This window comes from Meleagris gallopavo, chromosome 30 (genome assembly GCF_000146605.3).
Source record: "Meleagris gallopavo isolate NT-WF06-2002-E0010 breed Aviagen turkey brand Nicholas breeding stock chromosome 30, Turkey_5.1, whole genome shotgun sequence".
Lineage (NCBI taxonomy): Eukaryota > Metazoa > Chordata > Aves > Galliformes > Phasianidae > Meleagris > Meleagris gallopavo.
This window is the reverse complement of record NC_015040.2, coordinates 1,691,404-1,710,628: the sequence shown is the minus strand read 5'-3', so window position 1 is coordinate 1,710,628 and position 19,225 is coordinate 1,691,404. Positions and strand designations below refer to the sequence as shown.

The 19,225-nt window shown below is 44.5% G+C and overlaps 1 protein-coding gene across 1 annotated transcript; it reads right to left on the bottom strand.

Annotated features, from left to right (window-relative positions):
• Positions 1-3,448: 3,448 nt before the first annotated feature.
• LOC104914673 (nuclear factor interleukin-3-regulated protein) lies at positions 3,449-13,692 on the bottom strand. The gene is made up of 3 exons (XM_019610028.2): positions 12,636-13,692; positions 7,397-7,557; positions 3,449-6,102 (listed from the first exon to the last, which is right to left on the bottom strand). The coding sequence occupies exon 3, from the start codon at positions 6,079-6,081 to the stop codon at positions 5,215-5,217; it is 867 nt and encodes a 288-aa protein (XP_019465573.1). The 5' UTR covers positions 6,082-6,102; positions 7,397-7,557; positions 12,636-13,692; the 3' UTR covers positions 3,449-5,214.
• Between the last annotated feature and the right edge of the window lie 5,533 nt (positions 13,693-19,225).

Below are 19,225 nucleotides of genomic sequence, written 5' to 3'. Positions count from 1 at the left end.
AAGACATTCTGTGAGAGAGTTTCCCAAGCTAATAGATACAGTTATCACTGAGCAAAGATTTTTTGGTAGAATGAAGCAGAAATAGAGACTACAGAACTGCTGTGGCTCTGGGCAGCAGAGCTGGAGGAAAGCAGTGGTGCTGGGAAATACAGTCCTGGGAGACAAACCAGGAGGGTTTGGGACGAAGCTTGAATTTGGGCAGAAGTTTGTGCTAATGGCTTATTTATCCGCACCCAGCCCTTCCACAGCACAACTGCTAAGACTAAAATAAATAAAAATAGAGTCAGTCAAGCTTTATTCATCCTAGAGTGTTGCTGTTTGAGTAGTTTGTTTCTTTGAGGTTGAGGAGTTGTCAAACCTCCCCGGTCCCTTCTGATGTTTTAGCACACTTATCAGGTATGAGTAAAGCTATGTGCGAGAAATGAAAGGTTGTGGTCTTCAGAAGAACTGGTATCAGAAAGGCAGCCTAAAGATGAATAGCTTAGTGTATTCACACTTCGTCAGTTGCGTTTATTACACTGTATTCACAGGGCAGTGTATGGGTTGTACTTTCTTTTTCTCTTTTTTCTTCTTTTCCTGCGTATTTGATCACGCATTTGAAAGACTGCGGTGCTGATAAGAGAAAGATAGGAGCCGGGAGGGAGCAGAGTAAACACAGATTCCCTGCACACACAGGATGCCTCTTTAATTATCACTTCATCCGAGCACAACTGCACACAATCAAGGACATTTGTTGGCATTGGGAAGTTGCACAGCGGCTTCTCAAGTGTTTTGCATCAAAAGGGAGCTAAATCCCAACACTGCTTTATTTCCTTCCTGCCTTCAGAGTCAGATCTGCTGGTGGTGAGAACAGCTAGATATGAGCATAAGGACAATTCCTACCTGAGGCAGGCTTTTCAGCAGGAAAAATATAGAGGTGCAATCCAGGCAGCTTAGAGGACAGCCCACAGCTCACTTCAGAAGCAGCTTTTGTGTGGCTGGTAAGACCAGCGAGAAATAAGGAACAGAAGCACTGTGGTCACTGAAATCTATTGCCACACAATCCCTTTGAACAGGAAACAATAAAACCCAGCTCTAAACCCAGTGTCCAGAACCAGAAACTCACCACAATTGTGAGAGCATCCCTAGGAAGGCACTGGAGAAATATGGGATTCAAACACCATCAATCTCAAGCATCCTCACCCTGCAAACAGCCCCCAAGCACTGAGCTGCCCCTGACCAGCAGTTACAAAGGCACTGAGCCCTCTGCAATCCTCAGGATTGCAAATCAGCTGCAACTGAAGCTACTGCCACCAACACTGCCAAGATGACCTGGCATTGCAGGTGGTGAAAATGCCCGCCAGCAACACCTCCATTTTTTTCTTTCCCATATAAGGACTTGTTCTCTTATTTAGAAATGACTCCCTGGGACTGACATGGAATTAAGTCAGAAGAATACTCTTGGATGGAGCTGGGGTTGGGATCGGGGTAAGGGTTCGGAATAGGGATGGGAGATGGAGTTTACGTTTGAGTCTGAGCTGCCCATGGCAGGGGTCATGATACAGAGCAGGGAGCAGCTCATTCTGCAGATGGCTAACGCTCATAGTTTTGTATGTTATCAAATTTTCCTTTCTGATTCTTTTATAATAACAGAAATACGACCAAGATTAAATTAAAAATATATTTTTGAAACGGTGTTGCCCATACAGGCACACTCAGAGCTACACAGTGTGCCAGACAGTGATGAATTCTGAATGCTGAGTTTGTTTCCAGAAGTCATCGCTAACTTTTCCTACCTCGATAATGATTCAGTTTTTTGTCCTAAGATAAAGGTCATCATTAACTCATGCTCTTAAGGGAAGGCTCTGTAATCATCGCTCCATCTACCACTGCAAAGGTGTGAAAAATGTTGCCTGAAATGCATGGCGACAGCACCTACGCCTCCCCAAATAAAGCCTGAATAGATTTTTGAAGAGGTATGGCAAGTTTGTGGGGCTGTGATCTCTTACGGCAGGTGGACAATACTTGTAACAGACCCTGCAAGAAACTTACTATTTCTTTTCCTTTGCTGCCCAAACCCGATTTTAAAATTGGGATCCACACCCAATTTTAGCCATAAAGCCCCTCTGTAATCTCCAGCTCCGATTTCCGAAGCTTTGTAATTTAGAGACTTTGAGTCAGCTCCGAATTTGCTGTTGTGGAACTGATCCAGTTGAACCCTGGTGCATGAAGCGGAGGCAACGGATGGGTGCTCTGCCTCCTTCCTACGCACCCAAAGTCCAGAAAACCTGAAATATTTCCTTTGCCTCCTCTTCGGGCACATTCAATGCTACTTTCTTTTGTAAATCTCATCTCTGTGTTTATCCAGCTTGAAAACGACATGAAATTACCTTGTATCAAAACCTGGTTGATGAATTAATTTCTATGTTGGAGTAGAAGCAGAATAGACCGGTTCCATTCCAGGCAAGCCCTGCAGTTTTCATTATCTGAAACAATTAGTACAATAATGGCTCTTCTTTGAGGACATTGTCAAATGTGCAGTTTGGGGATGGGATAAACGATGGAGAGGGCTGGATCTCTTTGGGTACCAGCAGGACAAGGCAGCAAACGGGAAATGGAGGGAGTGGGGATGTTCTCTCCTCCTGCAGCCCCAGAGGGGAGAAGAAGCAAATCCCAAAGAGGAGAAACAGTGGAAAAGGGGCTGCAAGCAACAGTGGGAAGTGGCTGAGAGGAGATGGGTGTGGGGTGCTTGGAGCCATGCAGCAGCAGGGGGAGATGATTCCTTTAACCAAGTAATGCCAAAGCCACTTTCTTGCTGTGGGCCGTTCTCGGCGGAAGAGAGGATGGGGGGATAGTACAGGAAATCAACACACTTGTGGTTTCTTTTAATCTGCAAGTATCACTGTGTCAAGTTTCGCACCTGAAGAGCATTTGCAGCGCTCTGGTTTCCCCCCATGCCAGAAGGCACAGTAGCACTGTGTCCACTGCTCTGCAGCCGACCTCAGGGCTCTGACCTCAGCGGCTGAAGGTGAGAAGACCTGAGCTCCTCACACTGACCAGAGCACAGAGAGAACACTGGGCTGATGCTGGGCCAGCCCTGCCAGCAGCACTTCAGCTGTGCATCAGTTACAGGACTCTGAGTGGAGAGCTGTGGGCTCTGCTGTGAGCATGCAGCCAAGGATAGAAGGAAAAGGGTCGGGGGATCATAAAGGTATGTGCCCCACAACCTGGTTCATTCTTGCCCTTCATCACAGCTACCTGTGCTCCTTCTGTGCAGGACTTACCTCTGGGGATATCTGTCCTGCTAGTTGTTCCCAGAGGGGGCAGCTCCCCAAAAGAGTCTGGCCAATACACTGTACACTACTTCTGGAAACAGATTTTTATTGGGCACAATGTGCTGACACACCTCTGCAATCCAGATCCCACTGCATGTGTTTAACATTACAAGATAACAGATGGTTGGGGTTGACAGAGACTTCTGGCTCCATCTGATCCATCCCCTGCTCCAGCAGGGACACCCAGAGCAGAGTGCCCAGGATTGTGTCCAGGTTGTGTCCAAAGGAGACCCAACAGCCTCCTTGGGCAACCCATTGCTTTGGAACCTGCACAGGAGTGCTTCTTGATTTGAAAGAAACTCTGTGTTCCAACTGAAAAGAGGTTGGCTGCTTTCTTTGCACCCTCCCTGCAGTGACAGGATGAGAGGTAATGGCTTTAAGTTGCACCAGGAGAGGGTCAGGTTGGATATTAGGAAAAACTTATTCTCAGGAGTGGTGACGCATGGGCACTGACTGTCAGGGAAGTGGTGGGGTCACCATCCCTGGAGATGTTTGAGATGTTGGAGATGTGGCACTGAGGAACATGGTCAGAGGGCATGGTGGGATGGGCTGGGGTTGGGCTTGGGGATCTGAGAGGTCTTTTCCAACCTTAGTGATTCCGTGATTCTGTGATGCAGACATTTAGAAACATTGATCAGATCACCCTCAGCTGAATCCCCTCTTTTCCAGGCTGAACATTCCCAGCCTCTCCCAGCAATAAGGGCCCCCAGTTCTGAGCCAATGTGAGGGATTTTTACACCCCATTTCACATATCATTGTTTTTCCTTTTACGCTTTTCTCATTGGTGCATTTATTCATTATGTATAAAATGCTTTCTAGAAAAATGCTTGACAATTGTCCTCATTCCACAGACATTTCAGTGAGAACAGTGTGCCACGTAGCGGTTTTATTTTGTAAGTAAGTAATTTCAAAATAAGAAAATGGATCGGACAATTCAGCTGAAGTTAAGAGAATGTTTTATAAAAGCAATTTTCAAATACGGAAGTATCATTTCTGAAAATGCCTTATTTACAAGGAAAGAAGTAGGATGAAGATATGTTTTACTTTTCAGTAAAACAAAAAATAATAATAGTCCTCCAAAAGAGCTGTTATGAAAATAAATGGAAATAAATGTATCTTATGGACCACGCTGTCTACAGTCAAAGAGAAAAAGAGTTCATTCCCTCTGAAGATAAATTACAACAAAGTGAGGATGAAATGGACCAGGTTCTGCTCTCAGTTCATGCCAGTGTGAATCTGCTGCCTTCTTACTGCTATTCCTTTTTCTTGCTCCAGACAGCTGGAGGGTATGAAACTCTTTCCATCCACAATTTCCAGTGTTAAACAATTAGATTTTCATCCCCGTTTGTGAAGATGGAGGTGATGACAAAGCAAAGGGATTAAGATGGTGGTCACACCCAGCAGCTGTAGCAGTGGTGTGGAGCCACTATTGTGTTGCATGGTGCGGGCACCACCTCTTTGCCTCTTCCTGCCCCTCGTCCCTTCACACTTCAAGATTGGTTGGGATCCTGAGCAGCCTGATCTGGTGGGGGGCACCCAGCCCACGGCTGGATCTTGAAACTAAATGATCTTTAAGGTCCCCTCCAACCCATTATGTGATGCTATGAAGATTTTGTTAGGTTGGCAAGTAGAGCAACCAGGTGAAACTGAAGCTTACCAGCAGCCATGGGGTCTGACAGGTCCATCACAGCAAGACTGACATCATGGCCAACTGCAGTTGTGCTGTAGTGATGCAGCCCAGCCCTATAACTTCCCTCAGCATTTATGCCAAAGAGAAAAAATTACTTCCTTCTTTAAAAACATTTCCCTCCCACCCCTCCTTCCAAACACTTCGTGTCATTGTAATATATCACGTCTGCTCCCATAGAGGTTGTCTCTGCTCCCACAGAGGGATCCATGGTCACTGTCCTCCGAGGGCTTTGGTCTTAATCCGGAGTTTGTGAGGCAGAGCTGAAGAGCTTTGGCCCTTTGTGTGATCTTCTGATGGGGAAGGCAAGCTACATGGGGGTGGAGGAGAAGTTTTGGGCACTTGCTGCTCATCATCTTCATCTGAGACAGTTGTGGTGCTCTCCTTGCTCACCTCTGCCAGACCAGGACAAGGGGATGAGAAGCAGGCACTGCCTGGGAAAGACAAATGGAACGCATGTTTGTCTGGGCAGTGGTAATCGAGGAAAGGAGAGCAAACTGTGGATCTGAAGGCTGAATCAAGCTTCTTTGGTTGGTGAAGGCCAAATGTGTCCATAGGAACTGGCTTTGAGTCACAGCCAAGGAAGTTTCTAGATGGGTTAAAGGTTTTGCATGGAAAGTCGGCCGGCTCCAGCACCTTCGGCACAAAGCTCTTTGTGAAGAGGCAGGAATCCCCAGCAAAGGGCTCTGCTTCAGGGAACGGCCCTTTGTGCCCTCGGAAATAAATCCCCAGGAAGTCCTGCAGGGAGCGGCCCTGGTGGGTGCTGGCATCGGGGCTGATGAGCCCAAAGCGCAGTTTGAGGGCCAGCAGCTCCGTCCTGAGGATGGCATTCTCCTCGCTGAGCGCGGCCAGCTGGCTCTCCATGGCGAAGTCATTGAGTCGCCTCTTCTCCCGCGAGCGTTTGGCCGCCTCGTTGTTCTTGCGCCTCTTCTCCCAGTACATGTTGTCCTTCTTCTCGTCCGGCATGAACTCCCGTTTGCGCCGGGAGGGTCCGCTCACTCTGCTGTGAAGGAACTTTGCTTTGCTGTGCTGAAGTGTGAGGTCGCCGATGGCGCTCAGCGGTGCCATGAAGTTGTCCATGGTTGTTGACGCAGCTCAGTTCTGCCAGAATTGAGACATAAAGCTGTTACCACTGAAGCTGCTGTTAATCGTTACATTAATAAACAATATGAAGGGGAAAAAAAAGAACTAATTAAGATAGCCATGTGATTTTTTTTCCTGCAATCACACCAGGAACACAGTTGATGCATCCAAGTCTTCAAATCTCAACGTTACCTCAAAGACCATCATAGAACCATAGAGTCACAGAACCATTTGAGTTGGAAGGGAACCTTCAAGGCCATGTGGTCCCACTCCCTGCAGTGAACACAGACACTCAAAGCCCCATCGGGGTCCTCAAACCTTGTCCCCTGACCTTGATGTCTCTACAGAGTACCCAAAGTTGACTGAGAAGAGTTAAAGAGGAGACATTCTGCCAACCCTGTGCATAGTTACAAGCACTTTGCCTGACTTAAATCAGGATAACAAAACTTGCTTTCACATACTGTTTATCTCCCACTGATCTCAAACTGCCTTGCTTAGGAGATAAGCCTCATTGCCTCTGTTTCTCAGATAAAGAAGGCAAAGGGAAGAGAACTGATTTACTTTAGTTACATACCTTAGCAGATGAAATAGGATTACAACTCAAACACATCTACTCAGTCCTGGATTCTCCTAAAAACCACTGGTCTTACTTTATAAAGCTGGATTTGATGACGTTTGTGATTTTGGTAGGACAACCACAAAGAGTTATCACCACGCATCTCCCTCTAAACTGCAAGCTTCCTGAAACATGTGGATCCTCCAGGAAATCAAATGGGCTGTGCTGATCAGGTAGGGATGTCTAGAAGTCAGCACCTGCATGTGGTCCCTCTGACACCCTCTATGCAAAATATCTGCTGTTTATTTTTACAGCTATAAAGACCTCCAGTGTTGGCAGGTTGTTGTCTACTCTGCTTTCTGCACAATGCAGATCTGCAAAATAGACAAATAAGCATCTACAGACAAATCCACATTTATTTGATGGCTGACTTTGTTCAGCGTGACCAGAACTCTTTCCTGATTTAAATCAGGGCAAGTTCCAGGAAAGTACACTGTCCCAGTCAATGTGATTTTGTAATTAAATTGTTTTAGTTTAGCTGTAACTCTTTGAGATCTCAAACAGTATGCAAAGATTCCAAGGGTAACTAAAGACCAAAACAAAGAATCTCCTTTAGCGTGAATATGTTTGGGGTAATTCCTCTGGTTTTTGTTTAAATTGACTCCTGAGCTCAAAGCATCAAAGTGAGTGTGCCTGTGGTTACTGGCAGCGTCAAAAGGCAGAAATATGCTATTGTTTTAGGGCTTAATCACTTACCAGGAATTTTTCAAGTTAGTATTTGACGTGACTTCTTTGTTGAATGAGTCAAAGATGAACAGGTGGCTTTTTCACTGTGTAAACTCATCAGCTGCATCAGGCAAAGTAGTTTGTCTTCTCCTTGTCCACCTCTTGCTCCCAGTGCCTGTCATGAGGACGTCCTATAAGAAGTTTCAAGATTGTGGTGACCAACAGACTCTGGTCAATGTAGCTGGGAAGAACATAAAATAAAAGGGACCCAAAAGATGTATGCATGAGACAGAACAAAAAAAGTAACAAAAAAACTGAGTTCTTTCTTCCAGCAAACAACCTCTTCTTCTCTTATCTCCACCCTAAGCAGCCTTTGATGAATTATACTTTCCAACAGGTTGTACAGAGCCCTCCAGCAAAAGTATATATCTGACAGGAACTGCTTCACTGCAGATGTACGAGGTGATACACACTTCTCTTTAAATAAAACACACTGCCTCATCAAACAATGGTGAATGTTTGTATTTTTTTTTATTTTATTTTTTTTTTTGTGATCAAGTTACGTTCTTCTTCTTCCCAAGGATGCAATAAAATTAGAATAGTGCCAGCAAAAGGCAACTGGAACAGGCATAGATTTATTTCTGTATACGAAAAGATTAACATTATTTCTCAAGAATAAAGGACACGCACTGGAGTTACTGGGCAGTGGCTTACGAAGAAAGAGAAGGAAGCACGTCTTCGTGCAATGCAACATTAAAATTTGTAGTTTTGTTGCCTTGGGATAGTGTGACCATCAAAAGCAAAAGGGGAACCAAATAAAGATAGGACAAAAGATTGTACCAGGCAGATCTTTGAGCTGACTCCATCTAATTGTTCTTGGATAATGAAATATTAGGTGAATTCAAGTACGGCATAAATCACTGAATCGTGGAATGGCTTGGGTTGGAAGGGATCTTGAAGATTGTCTACTTTCAACACCTCTGCTGTGGGCAGTGTTGCCACCACCTTATCAGGCAGCAGATCAGACTCCCCAGGGCCCCCACATTTCCAGTGAGTGGGTGATAGAAGCTGTAAAACTGAGCACTGCAGTAGGTCACATATTTGTCTTGAATTAGAACAGAGAATGAACCGGATCATTTACAATGCAAACATTTTAATAAAGTGAATGTCTATGTTTTGGTCTTTACTAATCTTTAATGTACAAATCCAAGTGTTAGCTCTTTTCATATCACTTCTCCTTTTATATGTTAAAGGCTTTTTCTTAAATCTTCACATCCACTCATTTCACCCCTACTTACATCACAAATTCATATCTACAAACACCAGTTCTACTTTTGAGCTAGATCTTGTTTTAAAACAGAGCCAGGAGGGCTATTTTTTAATCAAGAACACAAGAAGGCAAATTTTTTTAATCCACTGCACAAGAAAGACGTGCAGCTGTTGGTGTGGATCCAGTGGAAGTCACAATGATGCTCAGAAGGTTGGAGTCCCTTTGTTATAGGGACAAGCTAAGGGTTGGGGCTGTACAGACTGGCAAAGAGAAGGCTCCAGGAGACCTCACCTCACTGTGGCCTTCCAGTACTAAAAAGAAGCTTTCAGGAGGGAGACCGACTTTTCAAATGGACAAGGGAGAATGGTTTTAAACAAAAAGATTTAGATTAGATGTTAGGGGGAACAAAGAGAAGAAAGCTTCCAACTACTTAAAAAAAAACAAAAACAACAACAAAAAAAACCCACAATTATATTATTCCATTATTCTATTATTCCATTTCACCCCAGTGACAATTTCTGGATCAAACTTTCATTTCCAGCTTCCTTTCTGTACTCAGTTCAGCACCCATCTACATAAGAGACAATCCACGGAGACATCACTGGTGTTTGACTTCACTACAGTCAGAAAGAGTTTAAATCAGCACAAAGGTTGAGCCAAGCAACGCTTGCTTAATGCTTATGGAAGTGAGGCAGAAGGTTGGAGCTCCATGATCTGTAAGGTCCCTTCCAACCTCAGCCATACTATGATTTACCCACTTTTACACTCCTCAATCATACCAGCTTAAACTAAATCAGATCTCAGCTACTAATCTCAAGCTCCTCTTTACTTCAGTATCTAACCCGCAGGAGTTATTCAGAATTTGCCCTGATAAAATGAGATAGTAGCAGCAAACCCCAGCGAGCACGGTATGATTTACAGCAGAAACCTTTGCAAACTTCTCGCAGGAACATCATGCGGTGCAAGCACTGCTAAGCACCTCAGTAAACATGCTTGTGTCCTCTCTGCTGCTCGGTCTGTGGTTTGGTAATATCTCACAGTGCTCTCTAAACCTACTGGCCTATTTAAGGTGAAGGGCTATTATTCTAATCAAGTTCTTGACTATTTGACATTCATGCTAAGGCAGCGGTTAGCAGGTGCTGCTGAGCAGTATGTATTAATCTCTTTGTATTTCAATGGGAGATGGCATGATCCTACAGCAGAAAGAAGGGAAAAAAACAGGGAGAAAACCTATGGACCTACATTACTCCGGGAAAACTGCTTCTGTGGTTCATACTGATGGAAGAATCAGTCTTGCTGGCAATGCTTTAAACTTACATTCAAAACAGAATTGACTCAGAAACGACAAGAATCTGCCAAAGTCACGTATTTGCTGCACATCTATTTTGAAAACACGCAAAAGATTGTTGACTCACATTGCCAAATGTTGCTGTAAGGCTGCCAGCGTGTTGCGATGCCTCTGTCAACGTGTTGGGATGCCTTTTCAGACAGAGCTTTAAAGTGGAGCATGTTGACTTTTTGGACCAGGTTTTCTAAAGACTGGTTTCCACCACAGCTTTGCATTCCATTGGGTTCTTGTTTGAAAACCAGATTGCAAGACCCTGTGAGGATTTCCTTTAAAACCTGTCCATGCCCTCTGAATCTGTACAGAAAGACTTGACTTTCAGGGGGCTGAAAGATAGATTCAGCTTTTTGAATGCGCTAAGATTCTAGATTAAATTGTTGCCTTTGGGGCTTAATCACAACAGGGTTTTTGTTAGGGTCGAATTGCAGTTTTCAGTCTTGGGGTGCAAGACACTTAAAATGACGTGAACCTCCCCAACCTCACCAGCAGAACTGCAGGTTCTTACAACTGTAAGTTGTACAAACCTCTTTCAATTCCTCTGTGCTTGTGATCAAAGCACTGTGCAGGCTGCATTGCCCACGGCAACTAGCCTCAAAGCAAATCAGGTATTGCAAACCGACCTCGAAATTTTACCGTTTGTTGACAGTGGACTGTAAGACTGGAAATGCTTTGAAAATCTCTTAAAACCTCAAAGTTGCTGATGATTCTTTGCAAACTACAGAGTTTTGCAGTTCTTGGTCTGCAGAACCCTCAGTGTGTGCTGCTGATGGATAAAGAACCTTCATGTGGTTTGCTCCATCCAGCTCCCAAGGCACCTCCCCCTGTACCCTGTGACTCAAGGTAGGATAGTGCATAAAAATAATTCTTTTTCTCTGGGACGAAATCACTTTAAAAAAAAAAAAAAGAATCAATTTACTTCCTCAGCATTATTTTATGGTGTGGGTGGAAAGCATTGGATTTTTGGCAGATTATGCTGGATAAACTTGGGTTTTTTATAGACATTTTTCACTTGTCTTATTCCTTCAGTTCCAGCCCTACTGGGTAGACCCTGCTCCAGGAACATCTAAAGTCACAATAGCTGAATTGTCTCTCACCATTTCTGCACCACACAATGCAGCGCAGCACAGTCACCTCTGAGCTGTTTCATTTGGACGCAGTGATACTGTGCAGGAGTTCCCCCCAAGCTAACTCACTCCAACAAGATCAATTAGATCAATTAGCATGGCCAGGCCACACTTTTTAATGCAAATTGATTCCTGGTGGCACATTCAAGACCTATGCACAAATTTGCAGGACCAGACCTCCTACTATATCAGACCAGTGATATTGCTTCTAGAACAAAAGGACATAAGATTATGCCATGCAAGAGCATAGATGACAGATATGAAGTTGTTAATTTTTGTGTGTGCATATTTTAGGTGGCAGCTTTTGTTCTTGTGCTACCAAGAAGGTGGAGCTGTGTTTCCCTTGGTGTGATGTAGGAGAAATCTTGTTCCACCGTTGGTTGGTGGCGCGGGAGGTGGACGTCTGCTCACAGTGCATGCACAGCTCTGCCTTGCTCTGCCTACCCAGGGTTGGAAAATTCCATTGGGCTCATACAGAACCTGACCAAAAAAAATGCTGTCATGACAGTTCCTTTAAAAGTGAAGATCAATTCATGAAGATAAGCTCATCATTATCTGAAAGTTACCCCAGATGATACGGTGGTGCCTCATCAAAAGGAAGAAATGAGAGGCGGATGAGACCAACAGGTAAGTCCCTTCCTCCCCGTGGCAAAGGATATCTATGCTATCTATCATATGCTATGAAATCAATGAGGCCTGAGTGTGTGCTTAAAGCAAAGCATAGGCTACGAGCTTCTCGTGAGACAAGGCAGAAATGCTGCCTTCAGTAAAGCTGTCATTAATTTTTGAGAATCTGTGGCTTTCAGCCTTGGAAATGAGAAGTCGAGAACCACCAGGAAACAATTCAACACCTCTCTCATCTTTCCTAGATATTACCACCCAAAGTCAGTACCAAGGACATGTGAAAACCTCTTTTGAAAGGCTGTGCACAACCATTTGCGAATGACAAAATCCCTCACCCTGCAGACACTGCAAAGACACCACTGTCACAGTTAATAACAATACTTAAGGAGGGAAATCAAAACAAACCCTATTAAAAGCAACGTGCTGCCCCGAAGTTTCAAAATCCATTCGCTAACAAACAGCTGTCAGAACAGAACACCTTCTACAGCTGATAATCCTGACTCTTTTCTTTATCTTTTCACTCATCTGTTTCAAAAAGCCCATCCCTAAAGACTTTCTTTGGACAGGAAAGCCTTCAAGACCTGCTTGATCGCCCATTCTGCTGTTCCTTGTGCACTCACATCAGCAGTTACAAAATATTCCTGAAATTCCAGTTAAAAAACTGCTGCTGAGCCGTGCAGACACAGGCATGCAGCACACAGAAAGCCCCACAGGGCTCTGCTAACCCAGCAGTGCACTCATCGAGACCCCAGCCCTAAGAAACAGCTTTGCTATGAGTGAACAAACCACAGCCGAGCTCTCCCTGTCTTTTCCTGCTCCATCTCTACCACAAACACCTCCGGGATGGAGGACCAATGGCAGCATCCCCTTAAAACACTCCTAAATAAAACTCATCTCAGCGCTTACCCTTCTGTTTCAGAATGAGAAATAGAAACCATCCTCACAAAATAAGTATCCGATCAGGAGCAGAGCATGGCGAGGAGCTGGTATTTCTGTGCCATCTCGTGTGCCATCCCCATTGCTTTCTGGCAGGAACACCCCCATCGTTTTGTTCTTCTGCAGTGGTTCCATCGCAGGATCTGATGCTCTCTAGAGACACTCCTTTTGCTTTTTAGAGGAAGGAAGCCATCTCTACTCGTTTGCCTTGAAGGCTGCCGGGCCTCCTGCGCTCTCTGAAGTGTGTGCAAAGGGCACCCACTGCAGAATGTGATCACATCTCTCATTCATTAACTGTTAATATCAAGATTTTCTGTCAGAGGTTTCCCTTTCACTCTGCTATCACAGGAAATAAATGAAACTTTTGAAGATGCTGCAAGGCAGAGTCATGCATCTGTCTGAGTTTCTATCGCACACAGAACTGGTGAGAAACCCACTGCTTCTCAAGACGAAACTCCTTATTTCGGTCCCAACTCATTGAATTTCTCCGTTCCCAAAGCAACTTGGTGCTTATCAGTGCTTTATCAGATTCAGAATACATACTCCTGGGTAACTGAAGCGAAATGGTTACGTAAATTCACCTGTTCCAGTCCTAGAAATAATATTTCTGGTTTGAAATGAATTGCTACTGTTGAGTTCTGTCTGAAGCTATACTGAGGAGCACCTCCACAAATGCTGCATGACCTATTCCAGATTCCACCCAGAGCAGCAGAAATCAGCACCCAGGTTATAATGCTTTTTTACAGAAATCAGCAGTAGAAAAACATCATTTTTCCATGCCTTGAGTTGTTCTTTGCACTATTACACGCACAACTGGACACAGATTGCTGTACTCACCACTCGTCCTTTGCTCTGTGAGATCCCCAACTGCACTAGAGCAGTCCTCACCTTCCCAAGCACCAATGGTGGGGACACTTCAATCCAAGCACCGATGGTGGGGACACTTCTCCTCCAACCATCTGAGCCACACCGACATGGCAGCAAAGCAAAAGCACACGTCAAACCAACACTGCGTGATAACAGAGCCGGAAGGTGGAGGAGAGACCCAGAAACCAGAGGAAACGATGAGAGAAATTTAAAGGAGTGAGAAATCCAAGGAAATTTTTTTCAAATTTGGCTTTTAAGGAAAAATTACGTCCTGTTGTTTTTCAGATAAGTAAGGATACGTCACGGCCACCGAAAGTCATGGAAGGTGAGAGGAAACGGTGCTTATCCCACTGTGAATTTATTTATCCCACTATTTATTTATTTAATGACAGAACTTTTCAAATAATTTTACCAACACTCTTCAGAAACAGATCTTCAGTGTACTCTTTGCTATTCATTTACCATTACCTTTTGTCTGCTAGCAGTAATGACTCCCTCAGTAGAACTACACTTTATGTTGCTTATATAAATAGCCAAGAGATTATGAACAGCAGAATGAGGTTTGGCAGATTTGCAACATCCAGATAGATAGACATCTCTGGCCTATGTAGTGTCACTTGGTTTTACAACAAATACTGCCTTATTAACTTGCATTTTATATCTGCCATCTCACTGCTTATGTAGAAGGGGAAATTTGGTTAATTCCACAGAATTCAGGATGGCGGTTTCGTTTTATTTTGCATATCAGCTTTTCTCTCTAGAGGATTCTCTACTGCAGATCAACTTATGATGACCATCAAGTACAAAAATAATATGAGTTTTTGCATGGAACGGAAAGCAAGGCCACAGCTACTGCTACCACAGCGACCTAAGAAAGCTCCAACAGACCATGATTTTGGGGGGTAAAAAAATGTTTGTGGATTCCTCCCTTCTGCCCATACGGGAGGAACTGCCTTGTTTTAGAGTTCACAGGAACCCATTAGGAAAGGAGGCTTTATGGCACAGCCTTCGGCTTTGTGCTTGTAGGCTGTGCTGTGGTCTAGCACAAAAACAAAGCCCTTGGTAGAGATTTATGTACTGTTTTCAAGTGCTTCTAACATCAAATAAGACCCTTGAAGTGGAATATGTGAACCCTCTAAGTTCATGACTATGACATTCATCCCGCTCTATTAATAATATGTTTTATCTTCTTCACTGTAACATTAAATTTTCACCACAGCAAAATAAGGACAGTGAATCCTGGGCAGTTAAAGCGGGGTTAAATTTTCCCTTTCTTTGCATTCATGAGAGGTGTCAGCTTTAAAATTCAAAACCAAAACTACTTCGCCACAAGCTTCAGAGATAACACAATAATTTTATAACACCTTCCTCCAGGTACAATAAACATGCATCACCTGAAAACGGATTGCATATAATTCCAAGAGTTCATTTGGAATAGTTTTCCCTTTCTTCCTGCCTCTAATTTGTTTCTGAAGGGGAAATCTGAAGAGGTAGAGGGGGAAATGGCAACAACCCTTCCCTATCTTTGAAATGAGATGTAAAAGCTTTTTCAAAGCAAGAAAGGAAAAGGCTTGTTGCCAGAAGCTTTGTGAAGTGAAGAAACCACGTTAAAAGCTGAGCAATGGTAGAAATAAAGACTGACATAGTGTTAATGATTAATTTTTTAAGCAGTTTTCAACATCTGGATCATTTGAATTTTTGATCTTGGCTCTCAGTTCTTCCAACATGACCAGGGATGTACTGAAGAGCATCAATACCTTCCCCATACAAAGAAAGCAAAGGGAAGCCAATTACACAGACTTTGAAAGAAAGGATGAGATTTTCAGAACAGGTTTGCAGCTAGGGACTCTACATTTTTTTAAAAGCTGGCCATAAGTGTCAAAGGAAGGACAGGATGAGGAGGCGGAAGATGGAAGCAAAAGGTTTGAAACACTTAGAAAACAGCTGGAACAAAACTGGTTGACACACAGCGTCAGGCTGGATGGGACTCTGAGCCCCTTGGAGCTGCGGCTGTCCCTGTTCACTGCCGGGGAGTTGGACTAGACAGACTTTAATGGTCCCTTCCAACTCCAACAATTCTATGATTCTAAGAAAACTGACTGTGTTGTCAGCGGTTTCACCAAAGCCAACTGGCCTCATCATCTCTACCAGCAAAGCTTTGTACAGAGATACACAAACAGCTGGGTTCTCCTTTTGGCCAAGGAAGTCACCTCTCTACTACAGCTTCTCTGCAGAGATCATGTCTACCCCTTTCTTAGGAGCTGCAAATCCAGCACTTTATTTTCACCATATTATGATCAAGCTCAAGTACTCTGCCAGACACACCAGGGGATGCTCTAGAAACAACAAAATCTGCCCAATGTTGAAAGCACATTCTTCCTTACTCTCACAGCCAGGAAAACACAAGCTCCAGGAGCAGCAACAAAAATATCTGAGCACCTCAACAAGGCAAACACAGTAGAACCATACAATAAAATCCACAAATATAACCACTCCACTGCTCCTCACTAAGGATAGGAAGAGAAATTTTGGAGAAAGGTATGAGGCACTGCAAGATGGTGAGCGTGCACACATCACGTATGTGAACGGATAGATGGTGTGTTTGCAGGGAGTTGGAATGAATGTAAGGAGTTTAGAGGAAAAGAAGGATGAAGGGAAGGGAAGGGAAGGGAAGGGAAGGGAAGGGAAGGGAAGAGGATTGCCTGGTGCCTGGGTCCCCCTGGACAGGACTTACCTTGTAGATAACACAGGGTCAGCCTGCATTGGCTCCTGTCCAACAGCACTGTGCAGGGTGAGGGGTGATGAGCTCCTCTTCTGCCTCAGAGCTTACTTCTGGTGATAGCCCTGTCCTGAAAAATGTGGCAGTGGGTCAGTGAAGATCTTTTTTTCTTTTATCTTTTTTTTTTTTTTTTTTTTTTTAATGATGAGGTCTCAGGAAAGCCAGAGTCATGCAGTCATTACGTAAGAGGCGGTGGCAGGGCAGGCAGCACTAAGAGAATCAGGTGGCCCCGGTGGCACCGCTGCTTTCATTGTGCTTCCCGTTAGCATTTACACCCCAAACACTCGTCAGCCCCAGTGGTGGCAGTGGAGGGGGTGGCCTTCCTGAGCCTGAAGAGAGTCTGCAGTAGGGGTTGAGTCACTCAGAAATCTACGTGTCCAAGTTCCTCATGCATGGGAGCTGAGGGAGAGAGCTGCGCTGGTGAGGAGCAGTGGTGGCAGAGCCCCACTGGGAGGGGAAGGAAGGAGGGCAGAACGACCCTGAGCATGCAATAGATGTGGGGAGAAAGATCCCATGCTGGTAATCATAGAATCATAGAAAGGCTCAGGTTGGAGGGGACCTTAAAGATTATCTAGTTCCAAGCCCCTGCCATGGGCTGGGCTGCCAAGATTCCCATCCAACCCATCCTTGGGCACCTCCAGGGATGGGGCACTCACATTCCTTCTAACCCCTACAATCCTGTGATTCCCTGGGCATCCTGTTTCAGTGCCTCACTGATCTTTGAGTAAAAAAAATCCCCCTAAAGCCTAGCCGAAATCTCCCTCTTTTAGCTTAAAGCCATTCTCTATCGTCCTATCAGACCATGTAAAATATCACTCTCCCTCCTACTTGTAAGCTCTCTGAAGTACTGGAAAATCCCAGGGAGGTCTTCCTGAAGCCTTCTCTTCTCCAAGCTGAACACCTCCAGCATCCTCAGCCTTTCTCCAGCACTTTATCTTCCTGGCCCTTCTGTGGACCCACTCCGACATCCTTCCTTTGCTGGAGTCCCCAGTCCTGGATGCACTACTCCAAATGGGGCCTCGTGAGGGTAGAGCAGAGGGGACAGTCCCCTCTCTGCCCACTGCTCCTCCTCTGTAGGTGCAGCCCAGGGGTCGGTCGGCTATCCGGTTTGCAAGCACACACTGCTGGCTCACGTCCATCTTTTCATCCATCAGGACCCCCCCAGACCTTCTCTGCAGGGCTGCTCTCAAGAAGTTCTTCTCCCAGTCTGTATTCCCACCTGGGATTGCCCGAACCCCACACTCAGCCTTGTTGAACCTTATTAGGTTCCCTTAGCATCCCTTCCTTCTGCTGTGTGAACTGCACCACTCAGCCTGCTGCCATCAGCAAGCTCACTGAGGGTGCACTTGACCCCACTGTCTTGGGCTGCATATAAAATAAGTAATATAGTTAATGTACATGAGTAACAAAACATCTTTTTAAAAAGATTTTCTATGAAAACATTTTTTTAAAAGGCATCAAAAACATAGAAACAGTGGGATATTTGAGCTCATTTTTGTGAAACTGATTCATCAAAGACTGTTTCAATGGAAGTAGATGCAATTCTTAGTGAGTTCTCAAGGTGCTTGTCAGAGAGTTTTGATCTGATTTTACTCTTCCTGTGCTTCATCCTTCAATGCATTTGTTCACAGAAGTATGTGCTGCCAGAAAGTGATGGCACAAATAAGGTCTGGTTGTGAATATTTTTCTGGAAAGTCAGTGGTATCTCTCTATGGATTTAAATTCCTGATCACTAAAGTGAGGATATTCATTGGCTGCAAATCTTATAGTGCTAATGCTTCCATGGTTTTCGCTGCATCTGCTTTGACAGTGCTGGGATCTCACTGTGCTTTTGCTTTCTGTTGTAACACAGTGATGACATTCAGCTGATACAGCTGGGATTCGCTTTGCTGGATGAGGATTACAGCTTGTCTTGCATACCCCAGGGACAGGAAGAGAAGGACGTTGATCTGCTGAGGCTCAGTGCAATCCAGAGAAGCCGATAGTCACCACTGTAGGCAGCTTTACCTGTTTGTAAACATGTCGATAGCCTGTGCCACCTGGTGGACACCAAAGATGAAACACGGAGATGTACTGGGGTGAATTAAATGCTTGCTGAATTCACGAACACTGCTCTGAGTCCCAGGCATCAGCTGGTTCCATCCATAGAGGTGGAGTGGAAGAACGGTGAGGGCTGAACCACCCAACCCAAGGGGTACAAATGGGGCTGGGGATATATCAGCTTTTACAGAATCTCTTCTTGGTCATTTTAATCATTGTGAATTAAAATGCTCAAAGTAACCTAGTGACTTAGATCTTAGTTTTCTGTGTAAAATACGTAAGCTTTGCTCTGGATGTTTGGCTGTGTCCTACTGGGAGATACAGCCCAGCACTGTGGGTCTGGGAAGAGGCTGAGCTGTAGAAGTCCTTCTTCTCCCTCTTTATTCCCCACAGAAACCAGACTGAGAGGTACAGCTCAGGTTCCTGAGAGCCAGGAGCACCAGCTTAACTTCAGACTGCTCAACAGGCTGGACTGTACCAATCATAACCATGCTTAGAATATCATATTTTGCTTAATTTTTTCCACTGGGAAATAAGGCCATGGGTTTTTTTGCCTGTCAGGATAGAAGATGCTGAGCACTGTTGTTTGTTGTTGTTGTTTTTTTTTTTTTTCCATAGAAAAACAACCTTCTGACTTAGAGATCTGGAAATACTTATCTCCAGAAATTATGTTCTAACTGCAACATGTTGGAAGTGGTGAGTTATGAAAGGAGATATGAATAAAAAGCATTTTTATGGAAATGCATCATGTACAGTGATTGGGCCATTACATCGGATTGTGAGAGCATTTCAGACATTCAGAGATCATTTTGGAGGCTGTTACACCCAATGGTTTCTGTGTTGCCATCTGCTGTGCACTGTGAGTGTGAAAAGA

What these genes read in the sequence shown, in the direction of transcription:
- LOC104914673 (XM_019610028.2), bottom strand. Translation starts at nt 6,081, where the DNA reads ATGGACAACTTCATGGCACCGCTGAGCGCCATCGGCGACCTCACACTT.